The following is a 27128-nucleotide window of genomic DNA, read 5'->3' as shown; positions in this document are numbered from 1 at the left end:
AATGAGAAAATCTAAAAATATACCTAATCTGTATCTCTGGACATTACTAGGTGGCCGAATAATTCGCATAAATCGCTGTATTGTGTAGTTAGAACCTTTGGGTTATGTTGAGCAATTTTTCAATTCAGACTTTAAGAGTTCATGAGTCACTTAAATTTAGAATTTGTGATTTGTTGGAAATAATTGAAAAAAACATCATCGGAGCAAATGTTTTTTACTCATTTTGTCATATTTGCCAATTTGGTATCATCGATGTGTATATATATAATATTTATATGAATTTTTAAAAACGCTGAACAAAATTGCCAAACCATGCGGAAAATTTGTAAATTGAAAGGAATTAAAGCTCGTGATAAGTTTTTCATGGTCGAGAGCTAAACGATGGTATAGTTGAAACTCAAAGCAAAATGAATTGATTAGCATGGTAAAAGAAGTTATTTTAGAGATCAGAGTAGACGTGCGTTTTGTTATACGCAAAACATACGCCGGAATGTTTTATTTTCAGAATTAAGAAGTCATAATCTTTTTTAAAAATTGTTGTGTGAGTTCAATGAGTAGGTCTGGTTTGACCATTGAGTCGTTATACGTTCAATTGTAATAAGCCTTTTCAGTTATAGCCTTCCTGACCGGGATAAGTTTGAAGCTGTGTAACGACATTTTCTGGATTTATTTGAATTCCATAAAATATTAAGCTTTGAGTCGAATCGTTTCGCTAGCCAACTACCGTACAACGATTGATTTCGTAAATAGAAAGTATCATATTTTGCGGGGTAAATCTGACGATGCCTATTCCGCAGCTCTCTATATATATACTTATGCTAGATACATTGCAAAGTTTTTTCAATAGTAGATAAAGGTGAATAAATCTCATAAATTTTTTTGGCTTGAAAAGGGCATTGGCGGTCAAATGTTACGCGAGGATAAACGTACTGCATTTTTAATGAATTGTTGTTTTGATGTCTACGGCGTCTCAAAAATTGTATTTGTCAAGGCGCCTGAGAATGAAAGACGGTGAATTCAATAGACGAGCGTATTATTATGGATTGTATTTGTAAAGAAGCAGGATTTTTTCTATTGTTGCTATTTATATTTATGTTACATAACCCAGGATTATAACATTGTCCTAGTCGGATATGAGGTGTAACTACAGCTGCTGAGCTCTAGTTTATTATCACGTCGGAGGTCGTTATTGGTTCCAGGTTCTCAAGGCTGAACTTATGTGGCTCTTGAGCGTAGTCAACAAAATTGGAAATACTATCTTTACCGCTTGATTTTCATTTTGACTTATCCATTCCCTTCCGTATAATTTTGTAGTATCTATAGCACGATGATATTTCAAATGCGATATCGAATAACAAAATTAACCCTTACTTCTGTTGCCAGATATTAAAAGAAAACTTAAAACAAATAAATGGAACTGCAATTTTCTCGAGTTACCGTACTATGGTGGTTATATTTTTCGCTTTTTGATGAAAGCCATACGGGTAAGATATTCAAATTTTAGTTGTGATTTGAGCAATGGAGTACACACACACATGTGTATAAAATCTAAGTATATATATTTGTAGTTGATTAAAACGTTTCAACTCCATATATAGACATGAACGATTAAAAACAGTAAGCGAGATGACAGCGTGAGGATACGGTAATGGAAATGTAAGTTCTTGTGAATTTTCACATGCAGTATTTATTACAAATTGCGAAAATATGTTTTTCTTACTAAAATTAGAAGGTAAGTAAGAATCAAATGGTAATCAGAAAAAATAACAACGATTCTTTCATGAGTTACACGTTACACTAACTAGATTGAGTCGTTTACAACCGGCTGACCACTGCATATTTTGCCCCGTCTATCTCCAATTAATTGAGCTGCAGTGTATATTTGTGGGCAACGCGGATGTTCTAATTTAAAGCTAATTGAATGCACTGTATGTATAAAATTGTTGTTTGCATCGTTCATTCTCGATTTATATTGGTTTGTTTCTAGAAACACAAAGATATTTTATTGATATAACAAATTGTGGCGAAAGAACGGATTCTGAATGTGCGGAATATTTCAAATTCATTGCCGGAAAATATTGCCAGATAGCACGTCATCCACTCTGTAGCCAGTACTCGTTAAAAGGTAACCTAACGACACCATTTTAATTATTATTATGAAAGTATTTTCAAGTAAGTTGATACGATTGGAAATATATTGCTAATGTTATTTTGTTATTTCATGTAAAATATGGCATTAAAAGCCGATCAAGGCTCTGGATGTATTTGAGTATTTATTTCATATATTTTACAGACTACGATTGCGCATATGGACAGCATTCTTGCCCATCAATAACAACATGTACAACGATAGCAGGTGGTTATGAATGTAATTGTGGAACTGGCTATGAATACGACGGGAGTAATTGCACAGGTTCGTTTCATCCTTCAACAAGTCGAAGACTGGTATTTAACTATATAGGCTACTGGGTGTGACTGTGAAAGAACATAATTTTTACCGAATGCATTGTTGGGTAATTGACTTATTCTAGTTAGATTGGAGGAAGTAATTTTGGTGAGCATGTTTTTTATATAGGTAAAGTTATTTTAGCACGTGTGTTCGATTATGCAAAGTTTGCATATATTTTGTTTGTATACCGTCGTCTTGTTGTATGATATATACTTTTCTCCTTCGGTGGTTTCATGTTTCAAAACAACTTCTTCCAATCATGTGATGTATTATTGCTGTCATGAAATGCAATTAGTTATTCTTCAATCCGCGTATAGTGCAAAAGCTAGTTCTTATTTTTTGAAATTTTGTAAAATATTTTTGTTTAGATATAAATGAGTGCGATACAGGGGAACACAGATGTTCGAGGCAAAAACGATGCACAAATATACAAGGAGGCTACAAATGTTGTATCGATACCAACTGTAATAACGAAGAAGTTATAGATTAATCTACTCATAGCTTGGAAATATTATTTTTATATTAGTATTTTATATTTTTTAACTTTATTCTGAATGTCTATAATTATAGCTGTTTCTTATTAATAATTTTTTCTTGAACCAAATAGGTATCAATGGCGTTGTATGTGTAACTAGTTTTTATCTTATATTGGCCTCAACTATATTTTTGTGGTGAATAATATAATATGAGCATATACTTACATTTTTGCAAAATTTCATGCGTCAGTGTCTTCACCAACCACAGGCATAGGTATCTATCGCTTCATCTTTCCAAAACAGACGATTCTATTACGACTGTCTCGCTTTGATAGTCACACGAGTCACACAGCCTATAAGTGTTGCTTTCATAACATGCTCAGGGTTGACGTTACTATGCTTTAACGTAGAACACCTAAAGATGCTTCTCTCACCTATTAGTATGTCATAATTATTTAATTCGCCGAAAAATAAACAATAAATATGAGTTTTGATTTTTCATGAGATAATGGTCACATCTTATCTTCGAACAAGACTCCGGGCAAGCAGCTACTGATATACGTAATGGACTTCTAAACCCTTGAAGTTTGGCGATCGGAATAAACTGCTGTTCAGTTATTCTTATTCAAAATGTTTACCTTCCGTGATATAAAAGAGTATTCTCATATTCGTACAGAAAATTCTCCTTTACCAATTTTCAATGTAGAGAAATGTTACCCTCAAACTGTTATTGCTCCTCTATTGATATTTGTTATAATATTGTGCAAATGAGTGACCATCCACAATCGAACAGTTGTGGTCCGTCTATGAATATCAATTATTATTGCCTTTAGCGACAAAATAGTATATGGGTACTATATAATTATTATATTGTGTGATAGTGCTCTTTGCCTCACAAAGGCAAACGTTATAATGTGATTATATTTAGGAACATTCAAAAGCATTTAACCTGCAATGTACGTCGCTCGTTTTATATAATTGACCTAATAGTAAATAACATATGGCTTGAGATTCACTAAGTATATGAATATTATTTCTTATTTGTCGTTTGATTTATTCAATAAAAATATGAATTTTCTGTACGTTATTTGCGAGAACTTGCAATGGTCATTTGGGGCTGGCTACTTCAACGCTTAAACATTTCCGTCATTTTCCACTGGTAGCGAATTGTTGCCAAAGTATTTAGAAGAATCATTTGTCAAGACTCTTGTTGGAGCGATGAGCATATGGTACGAACAGTAGATGAATGGCGTGTGAACCATTCGTCGATCGCCATTAGCACGGTAAGGAAACAACAAAACGCAAGGAATGAATTAAATCTGTTGCAAACGAGACAACGTGATCGTCATACCAAAACAAACTCGAGTTAACAATGCATTGGCGGTTCGCAAGCGTGGGGTACTGACATTATTCCAGAGTAGAAAACGTGATGGATGTTTCTCCGGGCATCAACTTCCTTGTTTACTTCCGTAACATTGTCCAATCAGCAAAATGCTAAAAACGACGCATAATAGTGCAAGTTTCAGCAGTCGCTCAGGCATATTTTCAGGTGTGGTTGTAAATTACCTTACCTCGTTTACGCGTTCTGCGTGCTACCTTATATTTTTTAATTGTGTTTCGCAAATTTAGGTAAGAATCAAATATCAAAAAACCTAATGACAATCAGTCTTCTTGGGAGATTCAGTTTAATTGCAGTAATCAAGGATTAGTCTAGAAATAGCTGTGAGATATTAGGGCCTTAGGCTAAACTTTTCTACTGGAACGTTTAAATGACATGTTCTTGGATGTTTTGAATCGAAATGATGTTCTGAAAGATGTGACCAATTTATAAGCGCCAAGTCGCAAAACCACTCCTAAATCAAGAGAGCTATGTTCAAATATATGGACATGTTGCGCCACATGTTGGCAAATTTTGATGGCGTCATAGCACACAAAAAACGATAAACAATATAATCTTTACTCGCGGAAAATTTTAAAGCAATTGGTTCAGTATTCGAAGAGAAAGGCGCCTTTATAATGATGATGAAAAATAACAACAAGAACAACAACAAAATATTGAAACGATCGTTATGTCCACCAAACGTGTTCAATTAGCACCAAAATTCTGCAATGATAAGGTATAGAAAGAATTTTCCCGGGGTCAAAGGACGGGGAAACATTCGTGGCTATGGTTATCCTACTAGCGTTAATCCAACCTTTTCCCAGCTTTTGATAAAGCCAATAGCCATAATAAATTAAAGTGTGATTATCAACTAACGACGATAATCTTTAAAACAAATACCTGTTTGCATTATGTAAAAGACATTGCTTTATTTTTCCACAGCAGACGATTCCATTACGACTGTCTCGCTTGCATAGTCACGCAGCCTATAAGTGTTGTTTTCATATCATGCTTAGCCCTGACGTTACTATGCTTTAAAATAGAAAATCTAAAGATGCTTCTCATCTATTAGCATGTTATAATTTTTTAGTTCGCGGTGAAATAAAAATATTAAATATGAGTTTTGATTTTTCATGAGATAATGGTCACATCTTATCTTCGAACAAGACTCCGAACTACTATAATGTACGTAATGGTCTACTATAAAATTCACATCGAATAATACAAAATTATAGTTAATAATAATACCCTACTTTCACTCAATGATTGATTGCATCGTGATCTTTTGATAGCTAATTAAAATACCCGTGAAATTAGCTATAGAAACGTGATTACCCGAAATTTTGAAAAACATATTCATCAAGTTTTGAACCCTTGAAGTTTCTCCGATCGAAATATACTGCGGTTCAATTATTCTTATTCAAAATGTTTACATTCCGTGATATAAGAGAGAGTATTTTCATATTTGTATAGGAAATTCTTGTTTTCCAATTTTCAATGTTGAGAAATGTTGCACTCAGATTGTTATTACCCTTCCATTGATATTTGTTGTAATGTAAATGAGTGACCGTCGAACACAATCGAACCAGTCGTAGTCTGTACTCGTCTTTGAATAACAATTATTATTGCCTTTAGCGGCAAAATATTATATGATTAATCCATAATTATTATATTGTGTGATAGTGCTCTTTGCCACACAAAGGCCATTCAATAACATTTGTCGCGCGTTTTTAATGTAATTGACCTAATAATACATTACATTTGGCTTGAGATTCACAAAGTATATGAATATTATTTCTTTTTTTGTCGTTTGATTTATTCAATAAAAATATGGATTTCCTGTACGTCATTTGCGAGAACTTGCAATGGTCATTTAGGGCTGGCTGCTTCAATGCTTGATCCTTTCCGTCATGTTCCACAAGAAGTGAATTTTTGCATGGAAGAATCTAATTTTCGTATGTATTTGGGAGAATTACATGCGAAGACTCTACTTGGAAGCGATGAGCACATATATTAGGAATAGTGGACGAATCGTGGTATTTTATAAGCAGCGTGTTTAAACCATTCGCAGGGTAAGAAAACAACAACATTTCGGTTCGCAAGCATAGGCTGATTATTCCAGAGTAGAAAGCGTGATAGGCTATCCTACTAGCGTTGATGCAACTTTTTCTCAGCTTCTTATGAGGCAATAATAAAATAAGGTATACTATGTTGATTTAATACTTGTTTGCATTATGTAAAAACAAGATGAAAAACAACAACAGGTCGCAATCGCCCACGGGCGTAGGAAAATATTGAGCACGTTGGTTTTAGTGTAAAACAATTATTTGGATTTTACTCGAGAGATTAGAAATATGAAATGCAGAACTATATTAAACCTGTAATCATTTTCCATATCTTTAAAAATTCTATTTTCACCAGCTACTTTAGCATAATATTAACGAATATGATTGGTGCAGTAATTGTTGTTGTTTCAGTTTTATTATTCGTTGGAAGTGCGGAAATCCTCAACGATCGTAAGTATTAAATTTTGCTTATTTCTCTCGGATATTTTTTTTGCTATGATTGGTTTGCTATGAAACAAAAAAAACTGCATAGTTCTCGATAGTGATAAATTTGGGAATTCTGTACTTTACTGCATAATATCACATCACAATGGAATAATCGAATTAAGTTAGTATTATTACTGCAAACTTTTGCATATACAGTATAGCGGTATGGTATTCAATATTTCGTTGTTGTTGAGTGTCTATATAATTTTTACAGTCAGCTAACCGCACGTACTATATATAACAAGAGTAAAAAGTATTATCATATTATAGTTAGGCAAAGAGTCTCGTTTCTAAACCTAAATGCAAGACTGCGGTCATAATTTCAAGGGATGGGACGAGCCCGGTAATAGAAATGCCATCGTTTTTTTTTATCACGAGACGTTATAATATATTCAAGTGATATATTACCTATATTTTAGATTTTAAACTAGATACAGAGCTTTATTGAGGTGAAGTCTCGATTCATCCCTAGGCTAATTTTCAATAGAGCATTGACTAACATTTTCAGAAAAAAATTGTCACATCACTGAATCTCTCGTAAACGGCTTCATTCGTCCGGAGAACAGAACTTTCATTGAGATTGGCGAGTATTTTGAATATTTTTGCAACGAAGGATTTCGTATAAGAGGGCGACACAAGAGTATATGCATGGTCGGAAAAACTAAAGCCAGGCTGAAAGGATTTATGCCTAAATGCAAAGGTACTTTTGCTTTAACACGATCAACAGATTTATTGACTGACTGACCAGTGACCACTAACTATATATATATAACAATAATGAATACTTTAGATAAAAACGAATGTCGGAGGAGACCGTGTAATAAATACGCAAAGTGCAAAAATATTTCAGGATCATACGAATGTGCCTGCAAATCTGGGTTCTTAGGCGATGGCATGACATGTGTAAGAGGTAGGTTCCGTGAGTAGAATAGGTCCTGTTTTCACCTTCTTCCGTAATGGAGAAAAAAAATGTAGACTATAAGCAAACCTATCTTCATTTATTGTATTGCCAAGAGTGGGAGCAGTATTTCATTAATGAATGATTTCAGAAATGTAAATAAACAGATAAAAACGTCCCCATAGACACCACAACGAGAATTGTTAGTTCCGATAAAAGTGGATAGTATAACCTAACGGCTAAAGCTTCAATGTAGTATATGGATGCCTGTAGATCTGAACCAGACCCGCAGATTTTTAATATGAAGGCTTAGAATGTGAAATTAATGTTTGACATAAACGAGAATGAATAATATGTTTTAAAAACTTGAGTTTGATTCCAAATTCACATAATAGGCTAATTTTGAGTCACATGAAGTTTATCAACAATTTAGAAACGACAATGCTACCGAGCACTGCAATACCTGGCTGCTACGAAAACGGAAAGCATTATCTTCCAGGTAATGATTTGCTGTAGGTGTAAACTAAATTTTTAACTGTACGGAAATTTGCCCGAAACACCTAATTTTGTGTTTCTGTAATGTCCAGGCGCAACGATTTCTTCTGGTCAAGTTGGAAACTGGTGTTACTCGACCATATGCGGGGATGCTGATGGCACTGTGATAGAATCTGATGATTTCAATTGCAATGGGGAAATTACAGTACCGACGACCACTTTCCCAACCCCCATAATGTCACTTGGATGCAAATATGAAGGAAAGTTCTACTCGCCCGGTAAGTTAGAATTAACACAATCTATCACACATAGGATTGACGCGTGTATGATTGCATTCCGTCTAGTGGTCGCTGTAGCCGCAGAGCATTGAAATCTTTTTCAATAAATATTTCAATTATTGATAGTGTAGATATGCTAATCCACTGGTGTGGCAGTGACGATATTGTTATATGAAATTTTAACTAACCGTTTTCAAATTTATATCAGGTGCAACCATTTCATCGGAACAGAGTGGGAACTGGTGTTACTGGTCAATTTGCAACGGAAGTGGAAATATAATCCAGGCAGATGATTTCAATTGTAACAAAGAATCGTCAACGGCTGTCCCGACCACTAATCCAACTTCTGTTCGCGTGAATACAGGGGAACGATAAGGCAGGCGTAATCGCCACAAAGCTATTCTGACAAAGAATGCAAGCTTTAATAAAAAATTTCGATTGAAAATTTAAATTCGTGACTCACCATGCTTGCTATTTATTAATCAACGGACGCAAAATTGTGGAGATTCTCATCTAAATTTTAACATCTAGGTATATAAAAATTATTTTTTTAAAATTTGCATAAATAAACATCATGGATTTTATTGATTTACACTATAGGGCAGAGGTGGGCAATTACTTTTCTAGGTGGGCAGGTTCCAGAATATAGACTTGCTTATTATCCGGAGGATCAATATAAAACTACGAATAAAAACAGTTTATTCATAAAAAAATCAGCGTAACAGTTAATGCACAACAAGCAGCTAGTGTACCAAGTGGCACAATAAATAATGGGACTGATGTAGCCTACTGAACGTGTCCAATACCTTATTTAAATCAGACCCGAAGCTGCTGTGCTGATTCCTTAGACCAGGGGTTCTCAACTTTTTTCCTTCGTGGCCCATTTTCGTTGCACAAAAATTATGTGGCCCATTAACTTTATCAGGGAAAGCATTCCCGCAAAAATAGACACTTTCACTTTGATGATTAATATATATGAAAAAAACCTTCAGTAGCAAAAACAGTATTATCATTCATTGCCAACCACAATCAAAATTTACCTATAGTGAAACAAATAAAAATGAATTTATTAATACTTCTTGCAATTTTCAACGGGTTGGCGGCCCACTTCAAAGTGTTGCTATGGCCCATGGCCCACTGGTTGAGAATCAGTGCCCTAGACCAGGGGTTCTCAAACTTTTTGTGTTGCGGAGCCCTTGAAAAGGTTGACTATTATTCACGGAGCCCCAAAAGAAATGTTAAAATTGTTACTTTCCGATTAATATTCCTGAGCAAGTTAAAAGTAATTTACTCAATTTAAATACTAAACCTTTTTAATAGGGTTATTACAAGTCATGAATAAATCTAAATTTTAAAGATAAATTGTATATACTAAAGCTGTAAATTTGACACATGACAAACATATCAATAAATTAGGGGTCGAATTTTTTCCCCTCTTGACATTTTTGGAAGACTTAAAAGGCCGCTAATAACGTGCACGATTGCATTTTGTTACTATCACCGATTTTTTTCGTCAGCATGGCGTGTTTTTAAACCTCAAACATCTTTACGACGGTGTTTATTCTCCATAAATAAAAAATTTCTTCGGCATATATATACCGGTACATGTATATATTGTTCCACAATGACGACGATAATTGCTTTTTTGTTCTCGTGGGGAATTATGAGTTCAATGTGAAAAACATCATCGGCGACGAAATGCTAAAAATAATAGTTAATAAAGACGTAAAACCGCAATTCAAATTTCTTGATTAAAAAGCGGCATTCTAAAATATTAGAACTAAAACTTAAAATGAAAGATAACATTATAAGTTTTGTTTCAGCAGACTCACGTCAGAATAAAAACGCTTTTATAGACATTGTGAATCACAAAATTTGGTGTTTTCTTCGGTTATTTATCGCGGTAATTGCAAAATTGAAACACAGTCAATTAATTATGCGGGCGATGTACCATTTTTCTACTCTGAAACTACCGACGGAGCCGCATGCACTAAAATAAATTTCAATCGTTCGTATTTTGCCAAGACCTTGTGATTTTTCAAACGGCGATATCTTGCTTAAAAATAATCTCGAGTGCGAAAGAAAAAAATCAAGTTTAACAAATTCCAAGATCGCAAAAATACGACTCCAATTTATTTATAGCTGGCAGTTTATCACGCAGTTTCAAGTTATTTTAGAATAGTATTCTTTCATTTTAGTTTCATTTTAGTAATCCTAATAGTAATCTCGAATCGAACGTGAGTAACGATGAGCACAATTAAATTATTACGACAAGACACTTTAAATGCTCGCATCGGTCATGAATTAAATATTTTACGCAACAGAAATCTCGTTATCCGTTTTTTTTTGAATCGCCAAGAATGTTGCGCGTAAATTTCCGATTCCAAATGTGAACCTCCTCCCTCTTAAGAATCCTGGCTGCGCTCCTGCTTATAAATAATGTCATTTTTTAGTTCCGCCACTTTGCCATATTTCGAGGCTATATTGGTGTCAAATTTTATCAAAGCTGTTATTGCTTCTAGGAACAGTTTTAAATCAGCCGCGTCAGTATTTTGAAAAGTAATCGAATAGCTCGCGGAGCCCGGGGCTCCGTACGGAGCACTTTGAGAACCTGTGCCCTAGACCGTTCGTTGGTTTGCATACGTCAGAGATCTGTTTTTATTTTATCAATCTCCATACTCCGGAACAATAATTCAAATGGGTGAATTTGAGGTATATTTTACCTTAGAGAATTTTAGAGAATTACGGCATCGGTTCACAAACACTTTGTTCGTGCGGCGCCATAATATTAGGGACTTACCCCGAAAAAACTGCTGCTTTTAAATAAAATTCAATTTTGTGGTCGTTAATGTGTACTTTATGCCTTTGTTTGTAAACATGTGAGCCTAAAGAATAAACGCAAAAGATCATATCTTATTTTGCATCTCTGCCTGATTTTCCTTTGAAATGCTAAAAGCAGGGGTCTCAAACTCAATTTACCTGGGGGCCGCCGAGACGGAGCCTTAGTGAGTTCGGGCCACATCAGGTTTTTCACAATAAAGCATTAAACTTGAAAAATTAAATCTTTTTCTCTGTTTTTCTATACGCAAAACATGTCAAAAACATAAATGTAAGTAATTCCGCGATGGACCTTTCCCCGAGCATCTACTTCCTTGTTTATTTCGTAACATTTGCTAATCAGCAAGACGCAAAAAGTAACGTAACAATAGACTTTTTCGCAAACGCTCAGATACTTGTCACTCAGAAAGATTTTCAGGCATGTTTGTAAATATTACCTCGTTTTTGCATGCTATTTGTTAGTTTTGGGTTGTGTTTCAGAAAATCAAGTATGAATCAAAGAACTCAGCGATCATTCTGATTGCTTGGGCGTCGTAGCTTAATTGCCGTAATCAAAAATTAGTCTAGAAATAGCTGTGATAAACTAGGCTAAACTTCTCTACCGGTACTGTTAAAAACAGGTTGTTGAATGTTTTGAATCAAAATGATGACGTGAAACATATACCCCAGTTTATAGGCTTCAACTCGCGAAGCCACCTCTAAAATAAGCACCAAGAATTTACAATGGTAAAGTATGAGAAAATTTTCTTCGGGGTCAAAGGTCCATCGAACATCATGCCTACAGGTACGGTACTAGTAGGTTACCGTACCGCATATTCCTTTCGGGGGATAGATTTATAAAATATTTTGTTTTGCTCTAATTATCCTGATCATATATTAAATGCATCAATCATTCTAACTGAGATGAGTGACTTACGAGCCGCACTAACATTAACCTTTCATACCAAGGCGGGGGCCGCAAACTATCGTCCTGCGGGCCGCAATTGGCCCGCGAGTTTGAGACCCCTGGCTAAAAGTATCACTCAGTCGCTCCCCCCAGTCCATACCGAAGTAACGTTATTCTTACTGCTCTATATTTAATATTATCGTGTTTATGTTTTTTCTGGTTGACAAATAATAAATTTCTCTCCCATGTTCACTAAATTCGATTCAGCCACTTACGGTTCAGCAGATAAACAAATACAGCTCACAAAGTTTCAGTTAGTGTCTATCTATATTGTTACGTAACAATATAACAACCCCCATTTTCTTGTCCCCAAAAGTTTAATAAAATGTCAAATATTTTAATGAATTTATTCTATAAAAGTTTACAAAGCATTGTAGCAAATTAATGACTTCCTTGGTTTTGCATGTAGCCAGATAAACTTGCAAAGTCAGGTAACTAGCTAGATACCATCAGCCTTAGTTCAGACTCCAGAAAATGTTGAATTTATTTTATAAAAGTTTACAAAGCATTGTAGCAAATTAATGACTTCCTTGATCTTGCATGTAGTCAGATAAACTTGCAAAGTCAAGTAACTAACTGGATACCATTAGCCTTAGTTCAGACTCCAGATTGACGTCTAACAATCTGGTTCGGTACTCATTCTTCAGGTACTTCATTCTTGAAAACGTTGCTTCGCACGTGTAAGTGCTTCCAAAAATAACGAGAGTTTTTCTTGCCAATTCTTTTAGCACTGGATATTCAACTACGACTTTCCATGTGTCCATCAGATTTTCCTCGTCTTTAAACTTCAGCACAAGCTGCTTATCATTATTTTTGCAGTGCTTCTGTTTTGCTTTAATATAAGCCAGCATAGCCGCCAAATCCTATATTTTGAACTTTTTAACACATAATTTTGATGACGTCATAGCGAAAAAAGAAGTAATAGCCTTCTGGAGAAAATTTTTATCTTTAACCACTAAAAATTTCAAAGCAATTGGTCCAGTATTCGAAGAGAAAAGCGACTTTTTAAAAACGTGTCAAGCGGTACTGAGTTAGCAGTCAGGCAGCATCTTACCTGTACACTGTAGGCCATATACGGTAATTGATCACAGAACAGTTGTTCCCTTGCAAATTTTATGTTGTTTACACTTTAGGACAGATAATTGATCACAGAACAATTCTTCCCTTTCAAATTTTATGTTGTTTCCAGTAGACTCTCATCAAAATAAACAAATATAGTAGGCTACAAGTGCTACAACGCTTGCATTACTGCACTGGTAGGACCGTGAAAGAATAAGTTACGGTAATTTCATTGTGGTAAGACACCGGTACCGGCACCAGTACCAGTATCGTACTTACGTACTGAGCTACCAGTACCGGTTAGCAGTCAGCCAGCATCTTACCTGTACACTGTAGGCCATATACGGTAATTGATCACAGAACAGTTGTTCCCTTGCAAATTTTATGTTATTTACACTTTAGGACAGATAATTGATCACAGAACAATTCTTCCCTTTCAAATTTTATGTTGTTTCCAGTAGACTCTCATCAAAATAAACAAATATAGTAGGCTACAAGTGCTACAACGCTTGCATTACTGCACTGGTAGGACCTAGAAAGATTAAGTTACGGTAATTTCATTGTGGTAAGACACCGGTACCGGCACCAGTACCAGTATCGTACTTACGTACTGAGCTACCAGTACCGGTACCGAACCTGTAGGTCTGATATTCCGTTCCGCATACGATAGGCTATAAAACTTGCATTGCAGCATTAGTAATACCGCGGAAGGAATAAGTCAATTTCACTGCGTTACGGCACCGGTATGGCAACTTACCAGTACCGACCTACAGTAGCTGTAGTACTGAGCAAGACAATCGATCGCGAAACCGCTTGAAATAAGTGTAAAACAGTGTTCCCATGAGTAAAAATAAATACCGCGAAATTTTGTATGAAATATCATATCTCATAGGATTCATATGAAATTTAAGAATAAACAAAAGTAATAGCCTTCTAGCGAAAAAATTAATCTTCAACCACTGAAAATTTCAAAGCAATTGGTCCAGTATTCGAAGAGAAAAGCGACTTTTTAAAAACGTGTCAAAGAACAACAAGAACAAGAACAACAACAACATAATATTGAAACGATCGTTATGTCCACTACGTGTCCAATAAGCCCTGAAAATTTTGTAATGCTGAAGTATGGGAAGAATTTTTCGGGGGTCAAAGGTCCATAGAGATAGTCACACTCTACGTGACAAAAAGTAAAGGACATAGAAAGATAAAATGAGTTCATTGATTCATAAAAAATAGCGTCAATTTCGGTCACTGAAATGTTTGCATTAATTCGTGACCCATCTGGTCCCCGAAAAGACAAGCTGGGTCGCAGTTTGCCCTAATGCTATCCCTGTCTGCGTGACATAAAGTCATGCTCGATCGCATCTCACCAAAACAATCCCACGGCCTTCGCAGTCAGCTGTTTAGTACAAAGCAGTAAAATATACTGTGCCTGTATTGTGTACATCTTGGTTGAATCTAACGACGTCTCGTCTGTCGTGTTTTCTATCGACGCGATTATCGGTTTGCAGTTTGACATGGATGATAAGGTATTTCCGTTTAGTTTGATAAATAGCCTTGTTTGGCTGTGCCTATTGCTGTATTGATAGCTGTTATAGACTAACAATATACAGATATACCGGCCCAAAACGGGTAGGCGTACCCCCTGCAGCTTTTTTGGAAACCAGCTCCAGACAGTAACACAAAAATTGCTGCATGTTTATCCCAATTTTTTTATCAATCATCCACGATTGAAGTCGTTTCTGCAATACAAAATACGGGTTTGAAAAGAAAGCTGACCAATTCATATAAATTTTCTAACTCCGTAGGGTGCTTGTTGTGAAAAACAAGAGTAATGGTAAGTCACAATGTTCAGATGTTAGGCATGTCTGTAAGTTGTGTTGGAGCCAAAAGATTATAATCTCAAACCCATAAAAATCACTATGGCCTTCAAACAAAACAAAAAAATATGTGGCCCCGGATAGCCAGAGGCCGATGACCTTGGATCGGCAAAGACCTTACATCCAGAAAAACTGTGCATAGATAGTTTATTTGAATACTCCATAGCATGGGACATGTTGAGGTATTTTGCTTTATGGTGCCAATACAGCAATAACTGTATAATTCATATCGTTAGGGACAGGGTTTTGTTAACTTCAAAGGGATATCTACATTCTAATTTAACAATACTTCATGTACAATCGTTTATATGTGTTCTGTATCATATACAGTGTTTCAATAAAATTTATTACGAGTTAAGTACCCTCCCAGTTCAACTACATACAAACATATGTAGTTATTAAATTTCATATGTGACACAGTTTTTAAGACCTCCTTGCTTAAGTTATATATCGTTTAGTATGACAGTGTAATTTGCAGCTCTTTTGTTAGTTTCATGTGAAAAATATTGTTTTGTTTAGAGATATCTGCTGTAAAAAGGGTTTAATACCACTAGTTAGCCACTGTTCATTGATCAGCATTTTAGCAAATTATTTTTCGCCTAAAACTAGATATAGAGAGCATCAGCACATGAACACTATGGCAATGATTAGACCATTCAAAAATCTATTCAAGTACTATGTATACTCTATGACTTTTCTGTCATCTGTGCTAGTCCTTCCAGCAGGTCACTCTATTAGTGTGATATAACAAAAATTACCTAAGTGGTCCATTACTAAATTGGATATCATGTATAAATCAGCACTGTATTCGTTTGGATGTTTCTAGATTTCAAAGGTTTAAGTTATCAGTAACCACAGAATGTGATGAAAACTGATGATGCATTCTACTGAAACAATATTTTCATCTTTATTTTCTCATATTACAGCCAGATTTGAAAGATAGAATAGTGAAGGAATATGCTACTGAAGCCACAGAGAATTTGATCAAGGTAAGTCAAACTACTCAAACAATTCAATCTTCCTACTTTTTGCAATGTCAACAGAGCTTCTCCTAGCATATGATGACCGAAAACACAGCTATTAAGGTGTGGCAAAATAAGAACCAACCAGTTTTACCCAACCTTTTTCGGAAGTGACCAAAATTTTTCAAAATATGAATGTTGTGAAATCTCGCAACCGAACATTATGCCTAAACACTAATTTGGTGCTTTTTTGCCCTCCAACACGCTTTTGAAATTGTGTGGCTTAAACGTAGCAAAATAGATGCAGTCAAGTTTTCACGCTGGGATAGTTCCCACATATCCAAATATTCCACACAATAAGCACTAACTGCCTGATGTTTAGTAGAATAAACTTCCACTACCAAATAACACTTTTTTCACAGGCAAACTCTGGTAAGATATCGGCGAGTCCGCTCGTCCAAGGATTCATATTTGGGTATGTCTGTGCCAGGTTTCCAGTAGGACTGTTTATGGCAGCTGGAGTAGGTTTCCTTAGTGGACTATATTTGGAAGAAAATTTCATGCTGCCAGACTTGAAGGAAAAAGTTTTGTCAATTTTTCCGGAACAACGCGATAAAGAGTAGCAGCAAACAAAGTGCAAATTTGTGTAATGTTTATTAATGGCACTGTGAAATGGATCTAATTCACCTCCATTCTAATGCTTCACTCTGCAGATGAAGTATAAGTACCCATGAGAGGCACTAATCCTGCAGCTATGTTCCACCACTTTTCTCTCGCTTTTTATTGCACTATAATAAAGACTATAATCCAACATAATTTTTTGTTCAGTCTAGTAGAGCTGGGCATTTCAAATCGAATAGTAGTTTGTGCCTGAAGGACCCATTTAAACAAAGTCTCACATACAATTAGACATCTATTCAAGATTCTCACCAGATATTCGAAAATGCCCAGCCCTGCTGCACAGTTACCATTTACATGCAATACATGTTTATGAATTATAGCTTCGCTGTTGTAGCATTTACTGCATCCATCAGAGCGGACCTGAACCCAGCTTTTTCTATAGCATATAATCCCCGTATAGTGGTTCCACCAGGTGATGCAACAGCGTCTTTGAGTTGTTCTGGATGTTTATCGGACTCTAGGGCGAGTTTACCAGCTCCCTGTAAAAATATCTTATTTTAATATCACTGCTACATTTATGTCAGTGAGCAAACTTTGGGCATGAATCATTCATTTAGTAAATGTATACAGATCGATTGAAAAACTACAACTAAGTGGAGTCGCATTGAGTCAAAGATTTCATAACCCAGTGAAGTGACAATCAGTTGATGACTGCAGACTTACCATAACAGCTCTTGATGCAAGTTTCAAAGCAAGGTCTCTTGGTAAATCATGCATAACACCTCCATCTGCTAATGATTCTATGGCAATAAAAAACTGAAACAACAAAAAACAGTTACAGTGGGGCGTCATTTTTGAATTCTGACATTCATAAGCAAGTTCTTTGGCACTAATTACTGGTTTCCAATCAAGGGATAAAATAGGATTTACATATTTATCCCAGCGAGATTTTAGGGTTTAATCCTATGGTGAACCGTGAACCACAGCATCTTGTCTGATTATCAGCCCATGCCGGATATGGGATTAGTTATCCAGTTATTTGTTTTCGAAGCATGGACTTGATGGTGGAAGATGCCGTAACCGACCTGCGATAGTGAGGAGTCCAGCAATCCTCTCGCACATAACTATCCCTGCATGGGATGCATTCAATTCAGTACAGTTCCCAAAAATGAACATTCATCCGTGTTTCTGTCAAGATACTTACATAGGCTGTGGCACATCCCATAACACTTGAAGCAGGTCCAAGTAGTGTTTCTGGGCATTCAAAACACTCCGCGCATGATGATAACAAGACTTTCACACATTCATATTCATCATCAGTAAGATTGTTTCCTCTAGAAATCATTATCGTTCCAGCACCAACCAGACATGGAGTATTTGGCATTGAACGAACAATTTTAGTTCCTTTTCCCAGTGTCTAAAAGTTAACAATTCAATAAAATATAATGAAAAGGATAATTTTTACATGTTGAAAGGTTTGTAAAGATACTCAGCTTAAGAAGGCATTAACCTATTTGATAGTAACCATCTGTACTTTGTTTGACTGATTGATTGATTACATTTGAAATTTGTAAAAAAAATATGAAATTCCAGTTTGCTCTGAGATTATTGATTCAACTCTGAACAAACTGCTATCAGCACAAATGTTGTGAAAAACGGATGGCTGTTTTCACAACCTATGAAGCCACACAGATCGAAATAATGACTTGACCTCTTCGCTGTGAACATTCAGGAAATGAAAATGCTACAAACTAAAAAAGAGACAATAAAATAGGATTCTTCACTAAAAACTAGACAATGAAAAGATGTACTTCTTCCATTTCTTCAATTTTATTCGACCCCATCACAGACACAAATATTTTCTGAGATAAGTTGATGTGATTTCCACGTTCTTTCAGTTCACTGATGACAACTGAAAAGATCTATATGTAATACATTTTAAAGTTGTAAAATCTATACTAAATTTCAGATTAGCACAGATATGCAAAGTTACCTGCGGTTTCACAGCAAGGACTATTATGTCACATTTTGAAAATACTTCGATGTTATCTTGTGTGACTTGAATGCCTTCTTTGCTAAACATATGTAGCTTTTCTTTTGATCTATTGCTGACCAATACATTGCCGGGATCAACTAATCCTAAAAAAAGATGTTGCTAAAGTCAAAATTTTTGATAGCACTTAAAAAATATACACAAGGTCACCAGCTCATACTTCTGTACCTATAATAGTATAAGTAGGCTATGTATATTGGGTGTACTGAAATACATCAGTTACGGTGATATGCTTGCATTTAGTGATTAAACAATAGGATAAATGGAATGCGGCATAGGCGGTACGGGTACGGTATGGGTTTTTCTTGCTTATTATAACTACGGAATTAAACCACGTTCAGTAATATTTGGAAAATATAATACCAACCTGCCTTCACTATCCCCATAGCAACCGCATACGCCATATTTCCTCCCCCAACAAATCCAACTGTTTTTGTTTTCAAGTCCAGCATGATATTCTTTGCAAATAAAGAGGACGGTCAGAAAATAATTCACTTAAACAAGGGCAAGAGGCAAACTGGCAAATGTGATGTTAACAGGAAGTCGATCAAGCATCAACCACGCTAACTTCGTTTACGCTCCCCCGTCCAGTACCGCGACAAGAACGCCGCAGCATGTTTTATTATTATTGTTATAAAATATGGCGCTTTCAATTACCAGGAATATGTGCGCCAGACTGAAAATGACACAATAATGCAACACGCTACTTCATAATAAATTGCAATTTAAAATAGCCCATGATACGGTAATGTAAAATATAAGCCACGCGGAAATATAAAAATTGTAACTGCGGGGAATGAACAAACCTAATTACAAAGGTAATAACTTTTGAATTAGATAGTAGGTATTTACTTCGAAATGGAATATTTATGATTTATCATAGTATTCCTCTTTTTAAAATACTGTGAACAAAATAGTAAAAAATGAGCTACAGTTCCTTGTACGGGCAATTATCGCATTCACCATCTTGATGACAGCCTATTTTGGATGGTGATGGTGAGAGAGCCTGCAATGTCCAGTCTGGATAAAATTGATTGATGATAACGCGTAAAAGAAAAGTTCGGATATGAATCTCCTGTCGATAGATAGATATGATCTATTTCCGATACAAGTGCATAATGCAGTAAGCATAAGCAAACAACAATAAGCCTAAAAATATATACGGAAGGGGACGGGCAAGACTTCCAAGGTCAACAAGGTCGACCGACCCCTAGGGAGAGATCCTACCATGACTAAAGATGCCAAGTATGAGTACTTACAAGTATTCGATTCTTATCCGATTCCTAAATTTCCGATTCCGATTCTCAATTCCTCGACATATTACCGAAAAAATATACCTACCCAAGCAATACCATATGAAATCAAGCAAGACAGCGATGCAGGGTAGCCAGACCCCAGCGATAAAAAAAAGCCAAATCAAGACATAAAAAAGCCAGAAAAAGCCAACAATTTTTCTAAGTACAAAAGCACCATGATTTGTCAGATTTTAAGCCCTTGGCAACGTACTGATGATGATGTAGAGCCATCAGTTCATTCAGTGAGGCACACAAATAGAAAGTAAAGTTCCTATAGAACTGTAGAAAGTAAAATATATATCAAGCGGGCACCATTCAATATATACAATACAGGGTGCCGCTTCAGTCTGTCAGTATGTAATATACCTACAATATGTTCCTACCTGAACTTGTGCTACATCTTAAAAAAATTCTCCCTATATCGTACTTTACTATTGAGAATTTTTTCACTTTTATAATTTATAACCCATCAATTTTATTAAAAAATTACCTAATCCCCTGCCGCTCACAGGTGAATCTGATATCTAATTCAGTAATTTTAGCGTAGTTAATCACATCACATCAGAATTAAACTAAAGCTGAAAACTCACATAAATTAAATCAGGCATAATGAAAATTGAGTTATACAACTATTTTTTGGAAACAGAACGTAAACTGACAAATAACACGCAAAACTATAATCTGTCTGAGCAGCTGCAGAAACTGCACTTATTTCTTATTGGGTATGGTTAAGAGTTAATGTAACAAACAAGAAAATCGATGCTCCAGGAAATCCTAATGTTAAGTAGCTAAGTACAGGTAACAGGCTATTGTGTTCAGTTGTTACACACTAAATATTGTATTTCATATGATTTTGATAATAGACACTAGAATAGACTTGAAAAAGCCAAAAAAACGCCAAAAAGCCAAACGGAAATTCTGACGCCAAACGCGTTTGAAAAAAGCCAAAAATGGCGAATTTGGCGTTAAAAAAGCCAATATGGCAACCCTGCAGCGATGTTCAAATTCGGGACGGACAAGAAGGCCGAAACTAAGTAGTATGGGTATCCAATCTGCCACTGAGACAAAACCGCACAAAAAAAACGAATCCCTCAGAACCCACGGAAATTTTTGAAGGAAATAAATATTTAAAGCCTACTAGCGATATTTATAATATATATATTATATATAGTGAAGTTTGCGGTGTCGTAGCAACTCAACATAGCAGTGAAGCAGTTTATACATATATATATGTGAAAAAATTGCCACAAAACGTTACACATTGTTTGCAATCCAAGTTTCAAACTCGAGAATCGATTCCGGTGCATCGGAATCGATTCTAGTCGATTCCGCGAAGAATCGATTCTGTAATCGAATCCGGACTCGATTCCGCCATCCCTAACCATGACAGGACACTCTAAAGCAGGCATCATAATTGCAATGGGGGAAAATAATTTTTTAAGCCCGTTTAAGAAGCCTCAGAAATCATTTCCCCAAAAGTACCGGAATAAGAATAAAAATTACAAGGTACAAGAAAAGGGAACATCACATAATTACGCAGATCATATTGTTTTTATAGTAATAAAAAAGGAGAAACAATAAGAAGGGCGTAGAGCTAATTATTATTTCCTCAAATTTAATTTTACTTTATGTTAGACAAGAATTAAATTGTGACAATGAGGCAATTTTTATGAATGGGTGAAAAATTAAAAATACCATATTTCCAAAGCTATATACTGTACTACATATAAACACTTCAGACTTCAGACTATATATAATAGCATCTTTGATAATTTTTACAGAGACATACGAAAATCCATTTTCCTATCCATTTTATGAATCTGATGATAGCATACGCTGAGATTTGCACGTTATTGCATCCCATTATAATCCGCTAACAAATGTTGTTTTAGTTTGCGATCAAATAATTTTGGGGAACACTGTTTCATACTCTGTGGAATATTTTGCCATACATTAATGTCTTCCAGCTTGAGCGATTTCTTCATGGCTGAAGATTGATATCGCGGGGTGAAATACAATTTGTTTGATGTACTTCTCGTCTCATACTGATGGATATTTGAAATTTTGACAAAAAAGTTTTGTAAATACTCTGGCAGCAGCAAATTTTCATAACGATACATAAATATTCCTACTTCACTTATGTAGATTTCTTTCAATTGAAGAAATCCACAATGATGAATGATGTCGGAATGAACATTTTGAAGTGTGCTGCGTTAGTTGACGATTGATATTCAAATTTCCATAGACTTATACTTCTAATTACAGTTTTTGCTTCTTGTAGTGTAGGTGGGATATTGTCGATAACGGCGTTTCCAATGTACGATCTTGCAAGCTGATCCGCTAATTCATTTCGCAATATATCCACATGACCTGTATCCAAATGTATTTGACATTAATACTTTCTTTTCTTAAATTATTAAGTGCGAGTCTAATAACATTTTATTTCAGCAAGCTCGACTCGAATTTCGGTCTACCAATTCATATTCATGCGGACAATGTAATAAAATTATTTTAATAAGTTCGATTTGAGTGTTATTGATACTAATGTATGCCATGTGAATGAGCTCGCTCATCAGGTTTCAAATCTCCCACATCGTTTTAACGGTGGGAGATGCCGATTACATTTTGATTCCCAAGTATTTCTTGTGTTATATGAGCATTATCGTTATGTCGAGTAGGCCAACATGTGATTAGGATGGGACCCCGAGTAAACCCGATCCCGAAATCCCCTGATTTAGATTTTTTTCAATCCCATCCCGCAATTATTTCCTAAAAATTTTGTTATTCACATATAGATATTCTCACAAATTGTAAGTTATTATTACTTATCGATCTTATGATCGGTAAGTATGTTGATAGGTATTTGTCTGTCTGTCTGTTTGTTTGTCCTTTAGATGAATGCGATATCTCACGAAGGCGACGTTGAATCTGCTCCAAATTTTGCATTTATCATATCTCGAACCAGAAGCCTATCGATTTTGGATGAATTATGTCGTATAATTAGCGAGTTATTGATTAATTAGTGATGGGACACACGGTGTCACTATAGAATCATGAATCGAAACCGCAGTTTCGATCGATAAGTCTTCGGTCTCTGACCGATATTCTCATTTTATTTATTACTTTTTTGAAAAAAGCCACCCACGCTCACCGTTTGAGTCCGTCTGATATGTCGTTGGTCAGACTAAGTGGAATTATTGTGCGACATGCACCCCTAACAATTATAACAGCAGTTTAGTACCGCCGCGTTATAATAGGACAACAGACATGAAATAGGCTATACAACAAAAAAAACTCTAGTGAAACACACAAGACAAAGAGGTACGACACAACGACGATATGTTCTAATATCTAATTGAAAAAAAAAAGTTTTGAAACTACTATGCTTTATATTGACGGCGAGTACCGTATGAAATATTTAACTAACACCGTTTACCAGAGATTATATAGGAGAACTTTCATACAAATTCCGAAAATTAGTCTGGGGAATTTTGAAGGTGACTCGGAATTGGTAGCCACGTGTACAGAGGATTAATATTTGACTAGTATAATTGCCATTATTGCCGACATATCTAATCATCAGTTGAACTCAAAATAACATTCAGGCTTCACACAATGACTTTGAAGAGTTTTTATTCACTATTCAATACGAAAAAATAACAGCCACAATAGAAAAGTAAAATCATGAAGGATAACTATCGTCTTCATTAAATATATATATATCCGCATTCCGGCGTCAAATGATAATATTTTTAGCGTAAAATTGGGGCAGTTAATTTACAAATGGTGTCAAGAAAGATCAAAGTCAACCCAAAAGATAAAAATCGGAATAAAATCCCGAATTCAACAATTCGTAAAAATTATTCGATTCGATGAAAATATATATACACCCTTGCGATCTGTAATCACGCCAGTTATCTGGCGAAAAGCGTGGTAGTCCAAACTAGGGATTTTTTCAAAAAGAAATGTTTTAAAACAATTGTTTTAAATCAAGTTTTTTTTTGCCTCTTTTGTTCAAAATGACTGTACTATTTGATTTTTTTGTATTAAATAGGTTGAAGAAAAATGGATGTAAAAACTTGCCAAGCGCTTCTTATTTGCAATAAAACTTTCAAAACGCCACAAATATCGATGGAGGCTCATGCACCCTTCTCAGGCTGCCCAGCCCGCGGCCCGCCGGACTGTTTTTTGCGGCCCGCCCTATAAAGATTGTAAGCAGACTTATGTGTCAAGTCTTGCACCCTGGTGGACATCGACGTCAGTTTTTTATTTTTCGTCGAACTGAGCGTTCTGTTCGAGGAACTCGAAATATATTGTGCGATCATTGAGGGCGAACGCTGAGCGCATTTATAGGAATGAATTTGGATCCTAAATTTGCAAATTAATTTCATTCTGATTGTTTCTTACGTTTCTGCTTTGATCGTCTTTATCGCTAACGTTAAATAAAAAATTCAACAATATCTTTGGTACTTACTGGTCCTTTTATGTTTATTATTTATTCAATATTTAGGTTAAATAAGATTTCGGAAATGACGTCACTGCATATCCGACAATATTTCTGATGAAATTGACTTAATGGAATTGCTGCATATTGTTTACAAATCAGTATATATAGGCTATTAGTCCAGAAATCTTTGTAATGTTACTTCATTAAATACTTGTATTGGTGTTTCAAATTGCACGAAACTACCCACTCAAACTTGATATTCTTGCGACATTGGAGCACATTATGCTCATTTGAACATTGAGGCAGTATCATAGCTGCTGAAAAAGGATGAATAAAACACTATAACGCGAATATAACACTCAATTTCGACGTGATGTGTGTGTTCTCGTGTGGTCGTCAAAAAACAATATTGCTCTTCTGTTACTGCTCTTCTATTATTTGGCTTGATGATCGAATAATCTGCCTGCCCTACTCAGTAACCAGAAAGCAATTATTAAATTGAATGAATGTTAATAAACTTTTCTTTTATGTATTATGTAAATTACCTACAGCGAAATCAGGACTTAGCTGATATTAATGTTTGGTACAAACGTTTGCGGCCCGCAACGAATTTTGTCACGTGAAAATGGTCCGCGAGACGAAAAAGGTTGGGCAGGCCTGCTGTAAGCCATTACGTGAACGACCTTGCTGCGATGAAACCACCTTGCGAAAAGTAAAATGCGATCGAATAAATTCGTCTGTATAACTTTGAAAAACTCTATCACTTTAACCTTAAAAACAAAGTATGCTAAGCATGATTTAACTGAACAGTATTAACCATAATAATGCCTTCATTTTATGGTGAAAATGTCAATATAATATGTTAATTTATCTTACTCAAAACATCTCTCTCATATCTCGGCTAAACATTTCAGATAAAATCTTATGACTTTGGTGGAGATGCAAACGTGGCGATGATTATACGCAATGGAAGTAAAAGTCAAAATAAAAAAATTTACTTGCATGTTTGAAATTATAATCCTGGCTGCGTGTGCAGCTGCCAGAATGCAACGTTTTGGCGTAGTTTCGCGGCGATGCAAGGGGTATTTCAATGAAAAATACAGAAAAAAAATTGATTTAAAACAAGACCTTGTTCTAAAAGACGATGTTTTTTTAGAATTGATAAAAACAAAACCCTAGTCCAAACATTGATGCAATGAAACTCCAGCACTCCATTGCTATATTGGATATCTTTTATAAATCAGCACTGTAAACGTTCAGATGTTTTAAGGTATTTGATGTATGTTATCACCAACCACAGAATGTGATGAAAACTGATAATGCATTCAAGTCTACTAAAACAATATTTTCATCTTTATTTTCTCATACTACAGCCAGATTTAAAAGATAGAATAGTGAAAGAATTAACTACTGAAGCCACAGAAAATTTGATCAATTTACAATGTCAAAAGACTTGTTGTCATCAACCCTGTTTTTGATGTCCATTTACAATTTTACTGAATGTGATGTTTTTCTTGTTTGATCATATCATTCGTTTTGATTGTTATTGAATATTTTCACTATTCTTACACAAGCCATGATGTCCCAAATCTCATCGTTGTGTATTACTTCTACTTAATCTTTCATATATAGTGGATTCTGTTTCCCAAATTTCATTTATATATCTAGAACTCCAAAACTAATTCACATATTGTGGTTGCTTGAAATTCCTCTTCATTTATCTCCGCAAGGTAGCCTCATGTTAGTCAAAAGCACGGTAGCTGCAACTGCGTCGACCCGAGTATGATGCTGACATTTTTCCCCGATTGGCTCTCTTTTTAGGATAGGATATTTCGTGTATATTTTCTATTTAACTATTTTCTCCTAACTGACTTCCTCAATTCGACTTACATTTTCCAAATTGTGTTCATTCAAAAAAATATATATGTTTAAACAAGGTTTATTTGACGTCATCTGCTGTATACAGCAATTGAGGTGTCGCTGTCACGTTAACTTTGGAGTTCATTCGCGGCTCCTCGTCTATTGCAGTCGAAAAGTTGCACGTCTGTTGTTTTTTCTCTCAATTGATTTATTTTTACTGTTTATCTGTACATTACAATATTTCATGCACGACGGAAATAATTATCTGAATCCCTTTTCTAGGAAATGTTCACGAAAAACACAGCTAATAAAGTGTGGCAAGATGAGAACCATAACCTAGTAATTCCCAACTTTTTTCTGAAGCAACCAGAATTTTTTTAAAAATGAATTTTACAAAATCCTGCAACCGAACATTATGCCAAAACCCTAATTTGGCGTTTTTTGCACTCAACACGCTTTTGAAATTGTGCTTGGCTTTACTTGTCAAAATAAATATGTAAATCCTATCCTAAAATAGATGCTGTGATAGTTCCCACATATCCATATATTCTACACAATGGGTTTAAGCACAAAGTGCCCGAAAGCTTGTGTTCAGTAGGATATTCCTATTGTAGACCATTAAACAACACTCATTTTTTTTG

General features: G+C 35.3%; 3 protein-coding genes and 1 long non-coding RNA gene across 6 annotated transcripts; 3 read left to right on the top strand and 1 right to left on the bottom strand.

Annotated features, from left to right (window-relative positions):
* Positions 1 to 819: 819 nt before the first annotated feature.
* Positions 820 to 3960, top strand: LOC120326857 (uncharacterized). Its single transcript, XM_078111989.1, has 4 exons — positions 820 to 1484; positions 1988 to 2125; positions 2294 to 2413; positions 2818 to 3960. Exons 1-4 carry the CDS (start codon positions 1412 to 1414, stop codon positions 2937 to 2939), a joined length of 453 nt encoding a protein of 150 aa, XP_077968115.1. The 5' UTR covers positions 820 to 1411; the 3' UTR covers positions 2940 to 3960.
* A 2704-nt stretch (positions 3961 to 6664) lies between these two features.
* On the top strand, positions 6665 to 9113 carry LOC120326419 (uncharacterized). 2 transcript variants are annotated; one of them, XM_039392706.2, is made up of 6 exons: positions 6665 to 6822; positions 7367 to 7558; positions 7649 to 7768; positions 8190 to 8255; positions 8344 to 8529; positions 8738 to 9113. In XM_039392706.2, the coding sequence occupies exons 1-6, from the start codon at positions 6666 to 6668 to the stop codon at positions 8902 to 8904; spliced, it is 888 nt and encodes a 295-aa protein (XP_039248640.2). In that variant the 5' UTR covers position 6665; the 3' UTR covers positions 8905 to 9113. The 2 variants fall into 2 exon arrangements, with proteins under 2 accessions (XP_039248640.2, XP_039248641.2); XM_039392707.2 differs by lacking the exon at positions 8190 to 8255.
* A 5650-nt stretch (positions 9114 to 14763) lies between these two features.
* On the top strand, positions 14764 to 17027 carry LOC120326428 (uncharacterized). Its single transcript, XR_013475104.1, has 3 exons — positions 14764 to 14898; positions 16176 to 16238; positions 16634 to 17027. It is a non-coding gene; the product is annotated as an uncharacterized LOC120326428 (long non-coding RNA).
* On the bottom strand, positions 16977 to 19607 carry LOC120326427 (pyrroline-5-carboxylate reductase 3-like). Of its 2 annotated transcripts, XM_039392718.2 has the most exons (6): positions 19253 to 19605; positions 18826 to 18971; positions 18644 to 18754; positions 18037 to 18249; positions 17556 to 17648; positions 16977 to 17371 (listed from the first exon to the last, which is right to left on the bottom strand). In XM_039392718.2, the coding sequence occupies exons 1-6, from the start codon at positions 19335 to 19337 to the stop codon at positions 17207 to 17209; spliced, it is 813 nt and encodes a 270-aa protein (XP_039248652.2). In that variant the 5' UTR covers positions 19338 to 19605; the 3' UTR covers positions 16977 to 17206. The 2 variants fall into 2 exon arrangements, with proteins under 2 accessions (XP_039248652.2, XP_077967858.1); XM_078111732.1 differs by lacking the exon at positions 17556 to 17648 and having other exon boundaries at positions 19253 to 19607.
* Between the last annotated feature and the right edge of the window lie 7521 nt (positions 19608 to 27128).

The sequence above is a fragment of the Styela clava genome, chromosome 4, assembly GCF_964204865.1.
Source record: "Styela clava chromosome 4, kaStyClav1.hap1.2, whole genome shotgun sequence".
NCBI lineage: Eukaryota > Metazoa > Chordata > Ascidiacea > Stolidobranchia > Styelidae > Styela > Styela clava.
Note: the sequence above shows the minus strand (reverse complement) of the source record. Positions and strands in the feature narration are given on the sequence as shown.